Genomic DNA, 19,047 nt, shown 5'->3' on the forward strand with positions numbered 1-19,047 from the left:
TGTTTTTTATCAAGGACCAGATGAACCTGCAATTTTTACTTGTTTTATTTTCACGTAATTCTTTGCAAAAAAAAAAAAAAAAGGAGAATGGGGATGTGGCATCCACGTAAACCAGGGGAGTGTTTGAAACAGCAAAATGTATGTGCCGATTTGTGTAGCTACTGGCACGGGTATTGTATGGTGTGAAACAGAAAAATGAAATTGTTAGTTACTGTTCCTGCGCAGCCCAAGGAACCACCAAATTGAAATTGCTGGTGCATAAGTTAGAAAACTAATTGTTGAACACGTTAAATTGCTGGTTGCAACAAAATTAAAGTATAGATTTAAAATTTGAAAAATACAAATACACAATAAAGTTACAAATAACAAAAAAAAATCTCACTTGCATAATAACTTAAAAAAAATATATGCTAACAAATATAAAGATATAAATATCACATAATATATAAAAAGAAAACACTTTTACTAAAAAACCATTAAAAAATATTGCATAATTTTTCACAAAATAGATACAATCATATAACAAAAAAACATATATTACATATACATCTAATTATACAAATACATAACATATATCTAGTAGCATATAAAAAATAAGCATCAATCACAAATTATTATTTCAATCCTGATGTAATCACAATGTGTGTTGAAATAACAATTAGCAATTGTTGGTTCCTTTTTAGTGATGGACAAACAAAATTGTTTTGCTATTTCCTTATTAGGATGGAACTATTTGCAATTTCATACTTGCTGTTAACTTGGAATGCCACATCTTCAAATTTGAGTGCTGCTAGGTGCACCCAGCAAAATTTATAAATAGCAAAAATGCCCCTGGCCTTTTTTTTCTTATAAAAGCTTTTTTTTCCTGCGCTTCACACAGCATCCATTTTTGTTCACTGTTTTTGTGGTTTTCGTGCAGCATTGTCTCGGGTTCGTTGGTTCGTTGTGAACGGTTAGGTGCGGTGAAGGTGAAGGTGCGTTGCGGTGGTTGGCGGCGGCAAATGAGGTACGCAGAAGGTGGTGGCTGTGTCGCGAACGTACGAATTACTTAAGAATCAAGTTGATCCGTAAGTCTTTTACGAATCAACTTGATCCGTAAGTTGGTGTGTTACAGTTACGGATCAAGTTGATCTGTAAGTAACTTACGGATCAACTTGATCCGTATGTGACTTACGGATCAAGTTGATCCGTAAGAAGAGTAACTATTTTTAAAATGTGATGTTTTTTGAATTCTGTTTCCATTTTTTTAAATTATTAATTTTTTTGTATGAACATTTTTTTTTGAGTTGGATAGATGGACGAAGATGAGTGGATGTATGAAATAATGTTTGAACAAGCGGATATGGATTATGAAAATGAAGAAGCATGTGGTGCGAATGAACCCCATGTTGATTGTTCCGATGCGTTCAATACTTCTCAGGTTATAATGTCAATGTTTGTCACAGATTTAATAAAATGAATACTGGTAGAAAACTTAAATTATGTGGATTACTTTGTAGGTGTTTGAGTGCCGAGAGGATGTTTTGCGGTGGGTTCGATCTGTTGCTCATGAAAACGGATTTGTGGCGGTGATTTTAAGGTCAGACACAAACACAGGTAGTAGAGGAAGGACTACATTTGTGTTAATTGACTGTGAAAGGAGTGACAAGTATAGGTGTAGGAAAAAAGAATTTATAAGAAGAGACACTGGAATTAGGAAATGTAGGTGTCCCTTCAAGCTTCGTTGCAAGCCAGTGGTTGGAGGAGAAGGCTGGATGGTGAAGTTGATTTGTGGAGTGTATAATCATGAATTGACCAAGTCATTAGTTGGACATCCATATGCGGGGCGATTGACTAAAGCTGAAAAAACACTTATTGCTGATATGACAAAGTCCATGGTGAAGCCAAGAAACATTCTGCTAACTCTGAAGGAACACAATGTCAATAGCTATATGACCATTAAACAAATATACAATGCAAGAAGTACATTCCATTCTTCCATAAGAGGAAGCGATCTTGAAATGCAACATCTGATGAAGCTTCTTGAACGTGATCAGTATATTCATTGGCACAAAATAAAGGATGAAGACGTGGTTCGTGATATCTTTTGGTGTCACCTTGATGCAGTGAAGTTAGTCAACGGATGTAATTTGGTGTTTTTGATAGACAACACCTACAAAACAAACCGGTACAGACTCTCATTGCTCGATTTTGTTGGGGTGACACCGACTGGGATGACATTCTCTGCCGGTTTTGCATGTCTGGAGGGTGAACGCGTTAATAATTTGGTCTGGACTTTACAATGCTTTCGAGGCCTTTTTTTAAAGCGTGATGCCCTCCCTAGAGTTATTGTCACTAACAGAGACCAATCATTGATGAATGCAGTGAAGGATGTATTCCCTGAATGTACAAATTTGTTGTGCAGCTTTCACATAAACAAGAATGTGAAGGTCAAATGTAAATCACTAATTGTGCAAAAAAATGCTTGGGATTATGTCATGGATTGTTGGGGATGTCTGACTGATTGTCCTTCAGAACAGTAGTTTGATGAATGTCTGAAGAAGTTCGAAATGGCTTGCGCACCTTGGCCAATGTTTGTTAACTATGTCAAGGAAACATGGATAATACCACACAAGGAAAAATTTGTTTCTGCTTGCACTAATAAGGTGATGCACTTAGGAAACACAACAATAAACAGGTATGAAATTGTTCAACTATTTATATTAACGTTGATGAATTAATGGAATTGTATTATTGTATATTTTTATTTTTATTTGTGTATTTGAAATATAGGGTTGAATCTACTCACTCGTCTTTAAAAAGACTGTTACAAAATAGCCTTGGAAACTTATGCAGTGTGTGGGATGCCATGAACAACATGATTACGTTGCAGCACACGGAGATTAAAACATCATTTGAAACAAGTACACATGTTGTTGGACATGTGTTCAAAAAAACCTTATACAGGAGGCTTCTTGGAATGGTTTCAAGATATGCTTTAAATCAGATTACTGCTGAATTAGAGCGTGTTGACTATGCTGGCAAGAATCCCTCAAGTTGTGGTTGTGTGGTGACAACCACACTTGGTCTTCCTTGTGCTTGTGAGCTATCCAAATATGTTAGTGGTTGCATCCCACTGAATTCAATCCATATGTTCTGGAGGAGACTCAGTTTTTCAGACCAAGGATTATCTGAGCCCGAGGTGAGCATCAAGGAAGTAATGGAAACAATATCCAAAAGATTCGAAGAACTTGATGTTTGTGGCAAGTTTACTCTGAAGACTAAACTTTGGGAAATTGCATACCCTGATCAGAATTCGATGTGTCCTCCTCCAGCAAAGGTTAACACAAAAGGGGCATCGAAGAAAGCTATGAGCAGGAACCCAAGGTCAACAAAGTGTGATCCATCTTACTGTGAGTATATAAATGCCTTTGAATCTATGCAAAATAGCAATTCGTCGGCGAGACGTATTGCATCATCCTCTGAGCAACTGAATCGAAGAACGATGATGTCCAAGTTGGACCAATTTTAGCCATTTATGCACGACTTCATTGATAAGATTGTTGATGTCAAAGCTGATGGTAACTATGGATATTGGTCGGTTGCCGATTTATTAGGTATGGATAAAGACTCTTGGTCGGTGGTCTGCAACCATCTACTTAAAGAACTTGCCAAATTCTCAGAAGACTATATCAAGCTCTTTGGTGGCACGAAGAGATTTGAGGAATTAAGGATGTCACTACTTGTTGATGGGTTAACCAAGGTATGTAATTTATGTATTTGATTTTTAAGACTTAACTTTGAAATTAAGTTTGACGTGTATATTTGTTTCATTCAGGTGACTACGGATAAGTGGATTAATATAATGGACATGGGACATGTCATTGCATCAAGGTTTAACGTAATCATTGTATCCTTGTCTAAACAACAAAGCACGACATTCTTTTCTCTTAGAAGTCAATCGCTGGCAAATTCTTCATTGCATCGTATAATTTGTATCGATCATGTGTATGACCATCATTTTGTTGAGGTACATTGTAGATATGAAGTGTTTTTTTTTATATTTATGCAATGAGTTTTGTAGGATTGAGTTAACACTTTTTTCGCATGTACAACAGGTTTATTTAAAAGAACGTTATCCCTTACCGCCTGTAGCATTGTTATGGTCTAGCAATTGTCATCCTCAGGCGAAGCCGTGGCCAAATCCATATATTAGCATAATGCAGCCTTACAAGAGCTTCGTGATGTTCAAGAGAGACTGTGTTGACATAAATGATGATTGAACATGTAATTTATAATGACTAATCGTTTTGAATTGGATATTCACATTTATTTGTTACGTCCACAACAAAATTATTACTTAATTCTAAAAAAGCATGTATGATATATTGTTGTCTGAGTTGACAACACATTGTGAAAAAATGTGTATGATAAATTGTTGTCTGCATTAACATAAAGTGCGTGAAAGGACCTTGTACAGCATGACTACACATGTAGATCTGATGCAAGCTAAAGCATGTCACGTCATTGGTGTAGTTGACAACACATACAGAAAGCATGTGCATGTGTATTGTTAATCTTTAAAAAATGCAGCACTAATATTAAAACTCATCTATATATATGACACAACCTAACACTATAGAAAACCACAAGTTTCAGTCTCAACCCAAATGGATCCATTGTTCACAACGACAGTGGTGTTTCCTTTCAAGCTTCCACTCCAGTTCCCATTCGAGTACCTAACGGGTGTGATTTTCAAACGTTAAAAACCAGAATACACAATACCCTTAAGCTAATCGACAAGTAATTTTTGGATGAAATTTACTACCGGCAGCCTTTCACATATGCAGGTAATCAATTTCGGTTTCAATGTATGCAATTGAAAGATGATGTTGATGTTAACACAATGTTAATGTGTAATCATGAATTTTCGTTTGTTGGTCCGATTAAGTTATTGTGTAGCATTGTTAGAACCCCAAATGGTATTTTAAACTTACTTCAAGTCACTATGACCCATACTCATGATGTCCTGCTATATTACAATGGGAGGTGGGACATGTCACGCCAAAATGAGTTAGTTGGTTACTCGTTCATAGGAAAAAATCCCAAAAAGTTTGGCATTCCCACCGGATGAACCGAAGGATTTGATCAAGCAAGTTGCGCCTCCTGGGATTCCCCCTTATGGTATTGATGAAACACAAATGGTAAGACGATTGTTTTTTTGGAAACCAAATCACCATGAGTATTCAAAAAAAGTTATAAAATTCGAAATAATAGAACTCAAAACCAACGATGACGTGATGAAGGTGTTCATTGAGTCTAACTAGTGGAAAAAGATAGGACCAATAGAAATTTTAGCTTTTTTCAGTAAACTTGTATCGGAAATGGAAGACAAATTGTCCTTGTCGCAAAATTAACATGAGTTAGTTATAGTATTTGATGCAAATTTAATTTCATTCGACTATGTTGAAGTTAATGTACTGTTTGAATTCATGTATCGCATAATCGTTTTTTTTTTCTGGAAATGGAATATGACTTCTCGTTCTCTGTTAAATTTGATTTTTACTACTTTTACTTTTTTGTCAGTCTTGCAATTTTATTTTAAATTAAAAAAAAACAACTACAACAACCGAAAAATAACAATTAATTATTTATAACCGAGTAGTTCATTTTTTGTAAAGAAACTACTATAAAATTAAAATTTAATTAAAATATATTTTGTCATCAATTTAAAATAATTTAATGTTGAACTAACTAAAAATATTTAATAAAGTACATTTAACTCTGATGCAAAATATAGAAATGAAGAAAATAAATAAATTATATGAGTCAATTAGTAATTTAATATGATGTATGATGCTTCAAATGAGAAGGTTTTATTTTTTAGTCTCTCAAATTAGAAGGTTTTATTTTTTAGTCTCTTAGGAGAGAAATTAAAAAAAAAACATTTTTTTTAATTTGATAGAATAAAATTATAAAATATTTTAATTACAAGTTTTTTAATTAGAAGGTTTTATTTTTTAGTCTCTTAGGAGAGAAATTAAAAAAAAAACATTTTTTTTAATTTGATAGAGTAAAATTATAAAATATTTTTAATTACAAGTTTGTTAAGCATGTGTGTCCACAAATAATTCAAAATTAGATTCATTAAATTAGTTGTAAGGCTCAAGATTTTGTGGTTCTTAATAAATTTAATCCAATCAAAAAGTTGTGTTTAAAAGTGTGTGTTATAACATTTTCTAACTAGAAATATCTAGTTTTTACTCTTTAAACATCTTAAATAAATCTCACTATAACCCGTCATTATTTTTACTCTTGACAACTTGAACAAATTACCACTCTTAGCCAATAATTTTCAAAAAGGTTATTAATACAAACCCCACACATAATCTCTCAACCTTATGTTTTGATATCGTAGCATTTCTTAAAGGTACAAATATATTGACCCACATAAAATATTTAAGCATTGATACTTAGATAACTACATCATGCTTCCCACACTCTAATTAAACATTCTCCCTTAGCACCACATCTTTTATTAAAATAAAATATTTTTTAGTCTCGTAAAATAAAATATAAATGTTACGCTTAATTATAAAATTATAAAATATAAATACGGATTTTTATCTGAGGAGAGAAATTAAAAAAACATTTTTTTTAATTTGATAGAATAAAATTATAAAAATTTAGAAGCTAGATTACGCAAAGGGAATACACAATCAATGGAAATAAATAAAACTAATATTACTAATGGAAATAAATAAAACCAACATTACTAATGAAATGGGTTCAAGTACAATATCTGTATATACATCGAATATCAATATAAAATATGTAAATAATCTACGCTTGGTCCGTGCGCCGCCTGCGTCGAGACCTAATATATACTAGATGGTCTTGTGTAACACTCCTGGCCATCCTGAGGCATTCTTCGATCACCTCATGTGTCGATGAGCCTGGCTTGACCACCCCTAAGCTCAGATGGCGCTCCAACCTCTCAACAATCCCATGGCAAACTTCTTGTTAAATATAAAACAAACAGATCACATATATTATTATGAAAATATTGACGTAAATGACGTAAATTATTAGTATTACTTACCACTGCATGTTTAGACTCCTCCACAACGGGCCTTGCAGATGTCGACGGTGCTCCTGGCTCCGGCACGTGAGGGATATCTGTCTGTGGGGCCTGAGGGATGACTCGGGGATGCGGAGCATGACCATCTGGCAGAGGATCTGATGCCTGGTCTGATGTCATGAAAGGATGCGAGATGCGAAAGAACCAGTCCATGTAGTCACTGACACACTGACCTGACACAGTGCACACCTCACCAGCTGGAACCATATGATCCGAGTAGTGAATCCACCTGTCGTGTATATCATCATATGACACCCATGAATCGACAAGCGGAGCAGGAATGGTCTGGGTGTATCCAACCTGCCGCACGACCCTCTCTGGTCGATAATACACAGCAACGGGCCCCCAGCCCAGGAGACCGGAATAGAATGAAATCAAATGGAAGTCCCAGACTGGTCGGTGCTCCCCATATGGGATCCAACAGACATCCAAAATCCAGAGTTGGTCCAGGCGCTCCCTGTACGCCGGTGTACATATGCTCTTCATGGTCTTCTTCGTCGCAATCCACCTACAGGCACGCGGTGAATCCTCGTAGTAGTCCTGATCAGCAGTGGACTCCGCGACTGAGGGAAAGTGCTCGTATATCCAACACTACAGAGGTAACATCAAAATGATAAACATTAATAATGAAAGTCTAACAAAATTTAAAGTTAAACATTGTTGAACCTCAACGAATGAAAAACATGTTTGTTACCTGCAGTAATGTGATGTAACTGTCAAGCTGTCGGCTGCTGCTGATAGAGGCATCGTTCATCTGGTCGTACATATGCACCAGCGCAGCTACTCCCCAAGCGTACCTCCCGGTCTAACTGAGGTCACGAAGGGCCTCCAAATATACAACATGCACATTGGTTGCACTCTTGTTAGCAAACAGAGTGCAACCCAGAAGATGAAGAAGATATGCGCGAGCCGCAGTTGTCCAATGACCTGCCTGGCATCGGTGCTCGTAGATATCATATACCCATTGCAGGCGTACGTACGGTCCACGACACTGCCCTGTCTCAGCCCTGACAGCCTCTGCAGAGACCATCAATAAGTCCACCAACATCTGAACTGCATCATCTACATGCAAGGGCTGAAAGGCGTGCAAGTCGTCAACCACGGGCAGATGCAGAAGTGATGAGACGTCGTCCAGCATGATCGTCACCTCTCTCACAGGGAGATGGAAACTAGACATCTCCCGGTGCCACCGCTCGACAAATGAGGACAAAATTGTCCTATCGCCAGTGTCTACCGAACATGCGATCAGAGGACTTAGTCCTGTCCCAGCAACTAGTCCCTCAATGGCAGGGACAGACCTGCCTAAAGTATGGACCTTCCTCCCGTGAGAGGATAACTTCAACTCAGGACGCTCCTGAATTGAAGTATAAAAGAACGCAAAATTTGTTAAAATCATCATTTAAAGGAAAATTAATTTCAATCATAAAGTATAATTAACAAGTAACTAAAAATAAATATTATAAATACCTCTCTCGTCCATACGCTACAAGCAACGTGATCCGCATACTGGGTCAGCACGGATAGGTCGTTCGGACCACCCGGAAATCCCTCATGCTCATTCTCAGCAGCCTGCGGCCCTGTGTCTAGAGGAATGTCTGCACCAGTGTCCTCTACATCAGCTGGTGCCATTAGGTCATCCGGAAATACATCAACCTCTACATCTGGCGCAGGGACCACTGGCTCATCGTGCGCAGCAGTCATAAGTACTCGCTGCCTTCGTGCGGATGCGGTAGGTCGTTGACGCTGCAGAGCATCATCATAATCATCACGATTTCCTCTACCCACACCTCTGCAAGTAACGTGACCTAAGGCACAACCTAATCCTCTGGCCCTAACCATGATCTGCAAATCAGTACCGTAAATTTCATCACTGATTTCATTCACTCAAATTTCATTGCTCTAACGCAAATTTCATCTACTCAAACTCACACAAGTTGTCGGGATTGCATTGAGGAATGTGTATGCAAAGCTGCTTGGAACAAGGTCAAAACTTCCATAGACACTCTCATAACTTCCATGGACACTCTGGAATGTATTTTCTTTTTGGCTTTCGGAATGATTAATTTGAAAGGTCAAAACAATTCTAGAAAGAGTACAGAAAACAATTGGGAAGTGCAAGAAGCAACAACCCTTGACATGGGACGAGTGAGGACATTTCTACCTAGGCCATTCTTAGTTAACCTAAATACCTAGCAAAATTGATTAGTCCAACCCAATCTTAACTTTCATCCTACGGTTGTCAATATTGCCCAAAACAAAAAACCATCATGCAATGTATCATTGTATTGAACAAACATGTTTCTATTGGATTGTGATTGTTTCAAAGAATTAAGCAACAAGTATTTTTACTCTTTTTCATCAATAATTAGCTTAAACTTATACCTATAATATGTGGTTAAAATTTTGATTGAGTCATTATCCACTGCTCACAAATCTCTAGTCATGTGGAAACCAACGATTATCTTGGTGCGTAGATTGATTTTCCATATCTTAAACCATTCTCTACCATGCCATTGCCATTATCAGAGAATCAATGTTGATATATATCATTTTAAAATATATATTTTTTGTTGCACAGATCCTGTGAGAATGATTGCTAGAACGAACATTTGGACATACATAGCGTAGAAGAATTATTATTATTGGGAAGCAATTGCAATAGCAGTAGCGAACATGGAGATGTCTTTGCAACTAAACTGCAAAATGACATTCGCCAATAGAAGAACTTTTTTGGGGTTTAGAGCTGGATTGTTCTTCCCTACCACTAGCCAATGCCACCCGACTAGTTACTCTCCCAATTCATCCTACAATTGTTTTCTTTTTCATTTATTCTTAAACTTGATGTTGTATTTCACCTTCATCAAGTAACAATCATAATTTCATTCAGGCAACTGTTAATCAATATCCTATATTCTTATTAAAAAATGTTATTAACATACTCTCAGCTGTAATTTTTAATATATTTTCAACATGATGCTTACACCATAATTATGGGTTATGTTAATGTGCTTATGCTTTTAGACATCTTAATTAATATAACAGAATTAATCTTTCTTTTTTTACCATGGCGATGTCAATTCAAGGCTGGTTGGCGCTCTATTTGCATCAATGCTAGTGCAGGTTTATTAGCTATCCTTGTTCTAATTTTTTATACTTGTTATGCCATATGATTGATCCTGTCCACCTCGCTTTGTTCAAGTTTGTATAATTGAGCTATATCTTTTGGTTTAAAAAAATAGAACACATTAAATTTCTTCTATCAGTATGTACTTTAACTTCCATAGACACTCTCGTAGCTTTTCCAATAGCTGATACATAAATCCATTCTGGATTCAAGAAATAAATTCATTTCATTTTACATTCCTATTTTCTTCTATGAATATTTATAAAATACATTATCTGAATAGTGCTTAACTAGTTTTTTTTAGTCACCAATTCAGCATTCAATCCTGAATTCAAGTTCAAGGGATATAAGGTTAGACAAATGAAACTATAGCTAAGGGTATAAGGTTCATCCAAAGTAATGGCACCTTGGATGAAACCTATGAACCATACATAAACAAAGCCAAGAATTCAAGTTCAAGGGGTGATGTCATTTTGGCAGCAGGTGCATTAGGTAGTCCCCAACTTATGATGCTAAGTGACAATTATGTAAGGCAATTACATTTTTGCATTAAATCCAATTGAAACAATTGATATTCTCCAAAATGACACTATTTATCAAATATTTAGCATAGATTCAAAGGTGATCCTAATAACCAAAATTCCTAATTTCAAAAAAAAAACTCACTATTTATCAAATATTCAGCAATTTTTAAAATTAAGATTGAAATATTCAACAATTTTTAAAATTAAGATTGAAGTTTCCTGATCAACATGATCCGTAAACTATCTTCGAGTAATTTACGAATCATGTTGATCCGAAAGCATCATCCGGATCAACTTGATTCGGAAGATGCTTACGGATCAACATGATCCGTAAACTACTCGAAACATCCCTACTCCGACAACAATGGCGGAAACATGGTTACGGCGCTTACCTCGACGGTGGACGGTGACGACGCTCCCTCGACGGTGGACAGTGGTGTTGCTCTTCACGAAAACCTCCTCAATGCACCTCGCAACCTCTTCATGACAAGCTCCTCTTCACGGCAACAATGGTTCGTGGCTGAAGAAGAAGAACAACCTTTCCCGACAATGGTGACAAATGGAGACGCCGGTGAGGTCAGCAAAAAAATACGAAAATGACTGAGGTGAGGAAGAAGAAGAACGAAATGGTCTGAGGAAGAAGAAGAAGGAATCGGTCTGAGGAAGAAGAAGAAGGAAACAGTGTGAGGAAGAAGAAACCGAAATGCAGCGAGAGAAACAGAATAGCGGGAGAGAAAGTCATGCATTTTTAAAAAAATTAAGTCAAGGATATTACGGGCTTTTCACCTCAAGTATTGGGTGCACCAACAAAAATGCTAGGTACACCTAGCAACACTCTTCAAATTTTCTGTTTGATCCAATCTTTGGTCAAAACAGACTTATGCCTGCCATATATTTTAAAACAAGCCTATTTCGATAATAAATTTCTAAAAGAATCACTCGCATTGAGATTTTAAAATTAAATATTTTGTATATTAAATATATATATATATATATATATATATATATATATATATATTACAATTACAACGATTATAACATGTGTAGAAGACTTGCAACGAAATGAGAAAATGAAAACCAAATCAAATGTTGGTGAAGGGAAAAGGAGAAAAGATAAAACCGTTCTAACTTCTAAGTTGTAACCTCTTTTTTATAGAAAAATAAGATCTCCCATCCAACCAACACGATCATGCCATCAGTAGATGCATCCAATGGCAAGAAATCAAACATCACGGCCACAGAGACCAATGGACATAATCAAGCTGTCAGTAGAAGCCTGTGCAATTTAAATCCAATGGCTCTCACTAGCAGCATATGATTATTTATAAAAAAAATTATAAAAAAAACTTTAGCCTTAAGGGCCAAGATGCATACAGTTTGAAAAGTAATTGCAGAGGATCTTAAACAATCAAAATCATAAATTCATAAATAGTAGCATATACATCCCACAAGTATTAATGGTGAGAAATGATGACCATCGAAATATTTTCTCTAGCTAAGAAATATTCAGCGCCCACGTTAACACACCATTTAAGCGTGAGACACTCCATATTTGACAAAATTAGTTAAAAATTACTTAAAGTGGAAGTTGAAAAGATAATTGATAGTTGAAAACTGAAAAATCATATTATTGAATCATAAATATGTAATCATAAATGTTTGATAAAATTACATAAAAGATAAAAATAGTTAAATTTTATATTAAATAAAAAATATTAAAAAGAAAAACTAATAAATACTTGAGAACAAAAAAGATAAATATAAAAAAATTAAAAAACTAATGTTTTAAAAAAAGCACTTCCAAAACAGCTAAAAGCTATTAAAAAAAATTTCTCTGTAAAATAAATTTTGCAAGTTAATGAAAAAAACTGAATTCCTCGCTTCCGATATTCATAATCAAATTCATTCGTAGTCCTAATTAAAGTCAACTGAGAACCCACCCGATGGCCTCTTCTCGGAATTGGTTATTTACAAATCCCAGCTCAATGAGCTTGAATCATGTTCTTACCTTCTTAGGGCAGCCAGACCCTTAACCTTTTTTTTTTAAAAAAAAAAAAAAGCAAACTGTCAAACGTGTGAATCACACTAACTAAAATTGAAACGCGACCCACAAGCTATCATAAACAGTAATAGAGCTTTGAGTTACCTCGTGGCTTTTGGTGTGCAATCTTAATATATGCATCAGCTCAAAATCATTCAAGACCCAAAAGGAGAAGTCCAGCATATCGATAGGTGACTGGATTCTGTATCGCTTGTAATGGCGGCGCAACAAACTATATTCTCATCATTTTTGCATTTGTCCCAGGAACCAAGGGATGAAATGTCTGGCAGTTCACTCATGAATCTGGCATGATAACAGTCGTTGAAGAGAGCTGATGATAGCAATACAATAAAACGTAATGCAACAAAAAAGATGTATATTTTCCAAACGACAAATAATCAAGTAAAACTAGCGAGTAAAAATGATCTCAATCTAGGCATTGCATATGTGTCGGTGCTTATGCACAGACAAGAAAACAAATGTGTTCCCGTTTGACAATTGGCATGTAGAGAACCTAACATGCAAAATTATATCATTCCTACCTACAAAGTTTTCAGCAAGTGGAAGGATGAGAGCAAAACCATCCTCCCAAAAATTCAAAATACTTAAATATAAGAAAAATGGAAACAATGTCTGAACTTTAAAAGAATATTATCCAACCAAGCTTGAGTTCCACTCAAGCAACTTCATTCAGCAGTCCTCTATTTATTTATGGTCCCTATTCACTGGCTTTCTAAGTTTCGTAAAACATTGTTGCTTGTCATCATTGGACATTCTATGCCTTTGCTAGCTCAGAACCAGGAGCTGGAGCAGCTGCAGGAGCAGGACCACCAGTGGTTGGCCTGGGAAGGGGGAAAAAATCTCATTAGCACGTCCATGATGAAGGAATGAAAGAATGGAACCCTATCATTGACTAGCAATTGTGTAAACTTACAATCCGACGAAGACTTTGAATGCATCATATATTCCCCATTGGGCTCCAGTAAGAGTTCCAATCATAACAATTCGGAGGGGGAGACCACGCGTAAAGAGACCCCACAAACCAAGCTTCTTCACCGCCTGCATTATATAGTATATAAAATCAAAGAAACTCGTCAAAAACAGATGTAATACAAAACAATGACACTAAACATGCACCAAGTCTGAAACTCACATCACCAACTGTTGCTCCTTTTGCATTGTTCAGAAAAGAGACAAGATTATCAGCAGGATGAGACACAATTGCACAAAGTACACCAGCAACATATCCACCAGCAAAACTGACACCAAGTTGCAGGCTTTTGGTGCACTCATTCTTTGGTGTTGGGATGGCATGCTTATAGATCAGCTCAACAATGGTCTCAAAAGAAGCAAACTTCATCATTGTGTCTGCAAGAAAGAACATTTTTATGTCATACAGGTTTTATTATCAGGTACCAGGACCTTTTATATATCAAGTTATAAGATGTAAATGAAACAAAGCTCAAACTAATACAGCACAAAACATCAAATTTCACCACCAATATTCACAATGACACATAGCATCATTTCTCAACAGACAAAATTAAATTTTTAAACTGAGTAAAGAGCACAGAACAAAAATAACAATTCCATATAATGATAAATGCAGCATAAATAAGATTTAAAAAAAACTAAGAAAAACAAACAACCCAAACCAACCATACTTTGCAATATGGAAATGCTGAGTACCAATAATGTGGTATCAATATCATAATATAGTGTAAATAATCAGGGTTTTATAGGCATATGCATCCAAAATCTACAATAAATGACAACTAATTCCAAGGGAGGAAAAAAAAGGCAACTAATCAGCAACTTCATAAAGAAATTGATAAAGCAGAAACACGATAAGATCATTGAAAAATTTGTACAAAGACAGCAAACAGAATTAAACAACTTATACCCTTCAATCCTAAGCAAGCAAGATTTTGAACTACTCTACAAGGAATTTTCTAAATTTCAACCAAGAAATTAATCTATAGTCATGTTGGTAAATAGAAATCATTGCTAATACTAAATAATAATAAATTTTAACAAAGCAAATAAGCAGACAGGAATATTCAGTTTTTAAATGTGAATTGTAATGCAACAAGGAAGTGCCACACTGGCTCAACCATCAGGGTATGAGAATTTAGTAAACTGAAATATCTAAAAGTTGGAGTACAAACTAAAACACCTCATCTATTCTGGTAACCCAAATGATACTGAACAATGCACAAACATCCAATTCAGTAAGAGGGCACTAAACAGTATAATGAAAACTACAAACTATATGAATGGTCAACTTACATGGAATTTGTCGTCCCCAGAGAGGCACTAACCCCTTGTACAGCCTGAAATCATAAGACACTGCATAAGATGGCATCCTAATCTTAATTCTCAGCATAGATCAACAAAGAAAGATTATAGTACATCCTCTACCAAAAACAATGTAAGAGTTAACAGCATTTGTAAGCATACCCTAAGGTTCCTTCAGATCTGACAAATTTTGGGAGCCCATCAGACAAACCCCTTGCAAAACCAGGCTGAGTTTGGACACGGACCTTCACAGCCTCAAATGGGCAAAGAGCAATATCAGCAATAACCTCAGCAGATGCTGAACCAGCAAGGTAGATCAAGGTCTTGTACTTGCTTGCATACTCTGGGCCAGCAATATCAGAATAGTACTTCTTAAAGAACTCGTAAAATCCAAATTTGCAAGCACCCTGAGCACTATAACCAAGCAAGGTAGGCACCCAGCCACGAAAAAAGCCCCTGAATCCCTGCTCCTTAAGCAAAACTCCAAAACCAGACGAGATGCTCTTGTACTTAGCAGGGTCAATCTGAAATCAATAACCAATTCAAACACAAATCCTAGTAACAACCCCAATTCCAATGCCATGCACTAGAAATTAACATTAGGATTTGACTCCTCTAAAGTACTTATAAAGTAAGTAATATTCCAACACAACCATAATTCTATGCATGCGCATGTAATATCAAAAGTTGACTTTCTTATCAACACAAACTAAGATTACTTACTTTAGAAGAGTCGGATCCTTAACATTACATCACAAATCACAACTAATCATTACAGGTTCAGCACTTCAAGACGGCTCTAATGTAACAATGTGTCAGATGAAGTTTCTCACGCAGAATCACACTCAGCACCTCAACGGATTAAAACTACTGAGGAGCTGAATCCTTAACATTACAACTTACAACACAAATCACGACTATTCACAATTACAGATTCAGCACTTGAACAAAAACAAACTTCCATCTCTTCTAATGTAACGATGAGCCTAACGAAGATTCTCTCGCGGAATCGTGAAACTAGATAATCTAACAGATTTAATCGGGAAAAAAAACTGCAAAATCATGAAACTAGAAAGACAAGGATAGCACACGTCCGAAACTAGAAATGAAAAATAAAAAAATTGAAATCGAGCTAGAAACGTCAGGAAATACGAGGCGAACGATGCTTCAACTAAACACAACTTCCAAGCGTACCAGATCTAATTAACGAAGACGCGAGAATCACGTCCAAGCCGCAGATCTAAACCATCACGAAGCAAAATAGTAACAAACACAGCACAATCGAGCGGAACGAGAGTTAAATCTAAGCACGGTATGTCAGATCGATATATATATATATATATATATATATATATAGAGAGAGAGAGAGAGAGAGAGAGAGAGGACCTGCATATTACACTTGACTAGGTCAAGAGGAGTGACGGTCATGTGAGTGAGGCCACAGCTGAGGATTCCACCGGCGGTGCAGGCGGCGTAGAAGGCGGGGGAGTACAACTCGATCTTGCGTGACTCGCTGGGAGAGGGAATCATGAGGCCACGCGATCCGGCGTCGAGATTGGCCGGCGGCGGGGAGGGAGCGGCGGCGGCGGCAGCGGAGGCGGTGTTGAGCATGTGGTGGAGAGGGAGCGTTTTGGAGGAAGAGGAGTAGATGAAGGAGGGGATCAGGGAGTTGCGACGGGAAGAAGAGTCTGGGAGAGCCATTACGACACACAGAGAAAGAAAGAAAGAAAGAAGGAAGACGCAGACAAAGCAAGGGTCAGAAGCGTCAAAGGAAAGCGAGCGATAGAGAAGGGTAAGGGTCTTTCTCTCTCTCTCTTTCTCTCTCTCTTTCTATCTCCCAATGCTGCGTTTGCTTCCGAGATTTGTGCGCCATTGGCTGCACGTTCGTGCTACTTTATATTGGTTTGGTGGTGCCAATTGTTTTGCGGACAATATGCCCCCGCTAACGTGTCTGAATTACCGTCTTGACACTAGATAATAGGAGAAATGGAAATCTGCTTGCTACTCAACTACTTTGCTTTTGATTTAAAAATCAGAAAGAAAATCCAGAATAAAGTTTGAGAAATACTACAAGCAAATGCTAATTAGGTTATTCGTTAAGAAATTAAATTGAAAAATATTATTAAAATATATAAAATTATACTGATCAGTGATGTTTTTGGTGCTTTCCAAGGAATCTCATAATAAATATTTTATCTTTTAATTGTTTAACCAATTTTCTTAACACATTCATTAATAAAACTCATATTAATGTTCAATTAAGCCCTTTTTATTTTCTTTAAATTTTAACTAATCAAATTATTTGTTGATGATACTTTAAAAAAATTATGTTAGATCTAGTGTTTAATTGTAATGAAATAAAAGAAATGAAATATATATACAAAATTAAGAATTAAATAAAAAAAATTATGATTTAAAAAATGAAGACTAAAATCATAAAAAAATAAAGAGATTAAAATCATAATTCAAAAATTAAAAAAAAATATTTTTGACACAAATTTTTGCACTTGAGTCTCTTCTCCATGAATTCTGAACTTGGGCTGCAAACTGCAAATTCCAAAGAATATGTTTCACAGAAGGCCTTTCAGTTGGGTCACCAGAGAGACACCTTACACATATCTCCATCATGGTCATTAAGGATTTGTTTGACGAATGTCACTAGCATCAGAAGAGTAACTAAAACATGTCCTTGTAGGAGTGGAAAGCCTTGAAAGTGCAAAAGAATGTGATTACAAAGCCCATTTAATCTTGACATCTACATAGCTAATAGAAATGATAGTAGAATGGAAGAATTTAAAAATAAAATCATAATAGAAAGAAGAAAAGTATAAACATATTTTTTCCCATGAATACTTCAATTATAATGCAGACCAACCTTTAAACAAGAGAAACATTAAAGCATCAAATTGGTTTTCAGCCTTGATGATAAATTTTATTTTCATCTCATTTCCAAATCCCAAAGAAATAAGATAAACCGGGGTGTACAGTCATTCTCATTTTTAAGACCAATATAATTTTTTCTTTTAAAGTCATTCTCAATTAGCAAAACACTCTAGGTTGTCCTTGATGGTAAAAAAAAATATGAAAAAGTTAACAGGTAATCTATCATGAGGGAGCAGCACTTAGAACAGAAAACTTGAAAGGAAGGATAGACAAAAAGAGGATGTAGATAGTGATCGCAGTAAATCATGAAAGGATAGGCTTTTGGAAATTATACAACCTTTCTGATGACCTGCTGATCGAGCCACTTTAATCGATCCTGCAAGCAGAGAACAACACCCTCAGGCTCGGATCCACCTAACTTGCTACTTCCAGACTCATTAACATCTACAACATCTGCAGCAGAACCGGATGGCTGACTATCCATTTCTGTTGTCCAACTGCCCACATTACATGATGCTTTTACTTGGTTCTTACCTCTACAGATAAGCAGTGCCAAATCAAATTAACATGACAGACTAACCATTGATATTCATCCACCTAAAAGAAACATTACATTATATACTTACCTGTTAGGTGACTTTTGGACTTTGTAATTTAAAAAAGAGTTCCCCTTGTAGTGGTCATTCATCACCATTGAAAACTCAAATTCACCCTCCACCTTAGGGGGCAGAGGAGGGTATTATAGATATGCAATAAAGAACAACTAAGCTAGCATAGGGAATGCTCTAACCAAAAGCTAAAGCAAACAAGGCAACAAATAGTAGCAAAAGTTCAAAACACGATCACCATACCATCTGGCCTTGTTTGGCACTTTTCTTTATCTCCAAAATCAGTTTCTTCTCCTGTGACTGCAAATCTTGTCTCTCTCATTCTATTTCTCTAACTGATTTGTCCAACATTCTCTTATTTTCCCGCAAAAGTTCTGAAAGCCACAACTTTATTACAATGACGTACAATGATATCAACAGAGAGTGCATCAGTATATGAACATTACATT

The 19,047-nt window shown here is 36.1% G+C and overlaps 2 protein-coding genes and 1 pseudogene across 2 annotated transcripts; all 3 read right to left on the reverse strand.

The window, feature by feature from the left end:
• Window positions 1–6,702: 6,702 nt before the first annotated feature.
• Window positions 6,703–13,092, reverse strand: LOC114399421 (annotated as a pseudogene).
• Window positions 13,093–13,225: 133 nt separating this feature from the next.
• On the reverse strand, window positions 13,226–17,049 carry LOC114399420 (mitochondrial phosphate carrier protein 3, mitochondrial-like). The gene is made up of 6 exons (XM_028361606.1): window positions 16,494–17,049; window positions 15,270–15,631; window positions 15,099–15,142; window positions 13,963–14,177; window positions 13,744–13,868; window positions 13,226–13,651 (listed from the first exon to the last, which is right to left on the reverse strand). The coding sequence occupies exons 1-6, from the start codon at window positions 16,806–16,808 to the stop codon at window positions 13,585–13,587; spliced, it is 1,128 nt and encodes a 375-aa protein (XP_028217407.1). The 5' UTR covers window positions 16,809–17,049; the 3' UTR covers window positions 13,226–13,584.
• A 1,254-nt stretch (window positions 17,050–18,303) lies between these two features.
• Window positions 18,304–18,683, reverse strand: LOC114398189 (TNF receptor-associated factor homolog 1b-like). Its single transcript, XM_028360359.1, has 2 exons — window positions 18,617–18,683; window positions 18,304–18,526 (listed from the first exon to the last, which is right to left on the reverse strand). The coding sequence occupies exons 1-2, from the start codon at window positions 18,676–18,678 to the stop codon at window positions 18,319–18,321; spliced, it is 270 nt and encodes an 89-aa protein (XP_028216160.1). The 5' UTR covers window positions 18,679–18,683; the 3' UTR covers window positions 18,304–18,318.
• Between the last annotated feature and the right edge of the window lie 364 nt (window positions 18,684–19,047).

This window comes from Glycine soja, chromosome 19, assembly GCF_004193775.1.
Source record: "Glycine soja cultivar W05 chromosome 19, ASM419377v2, whole genome shotgun sequence".
Lineage (NCBI taxonomy): Eukaryota > Viridiplantae > Streptophyta > Magnoliopsida > Fabales > Fabaceae > Glycine > Glycine soja.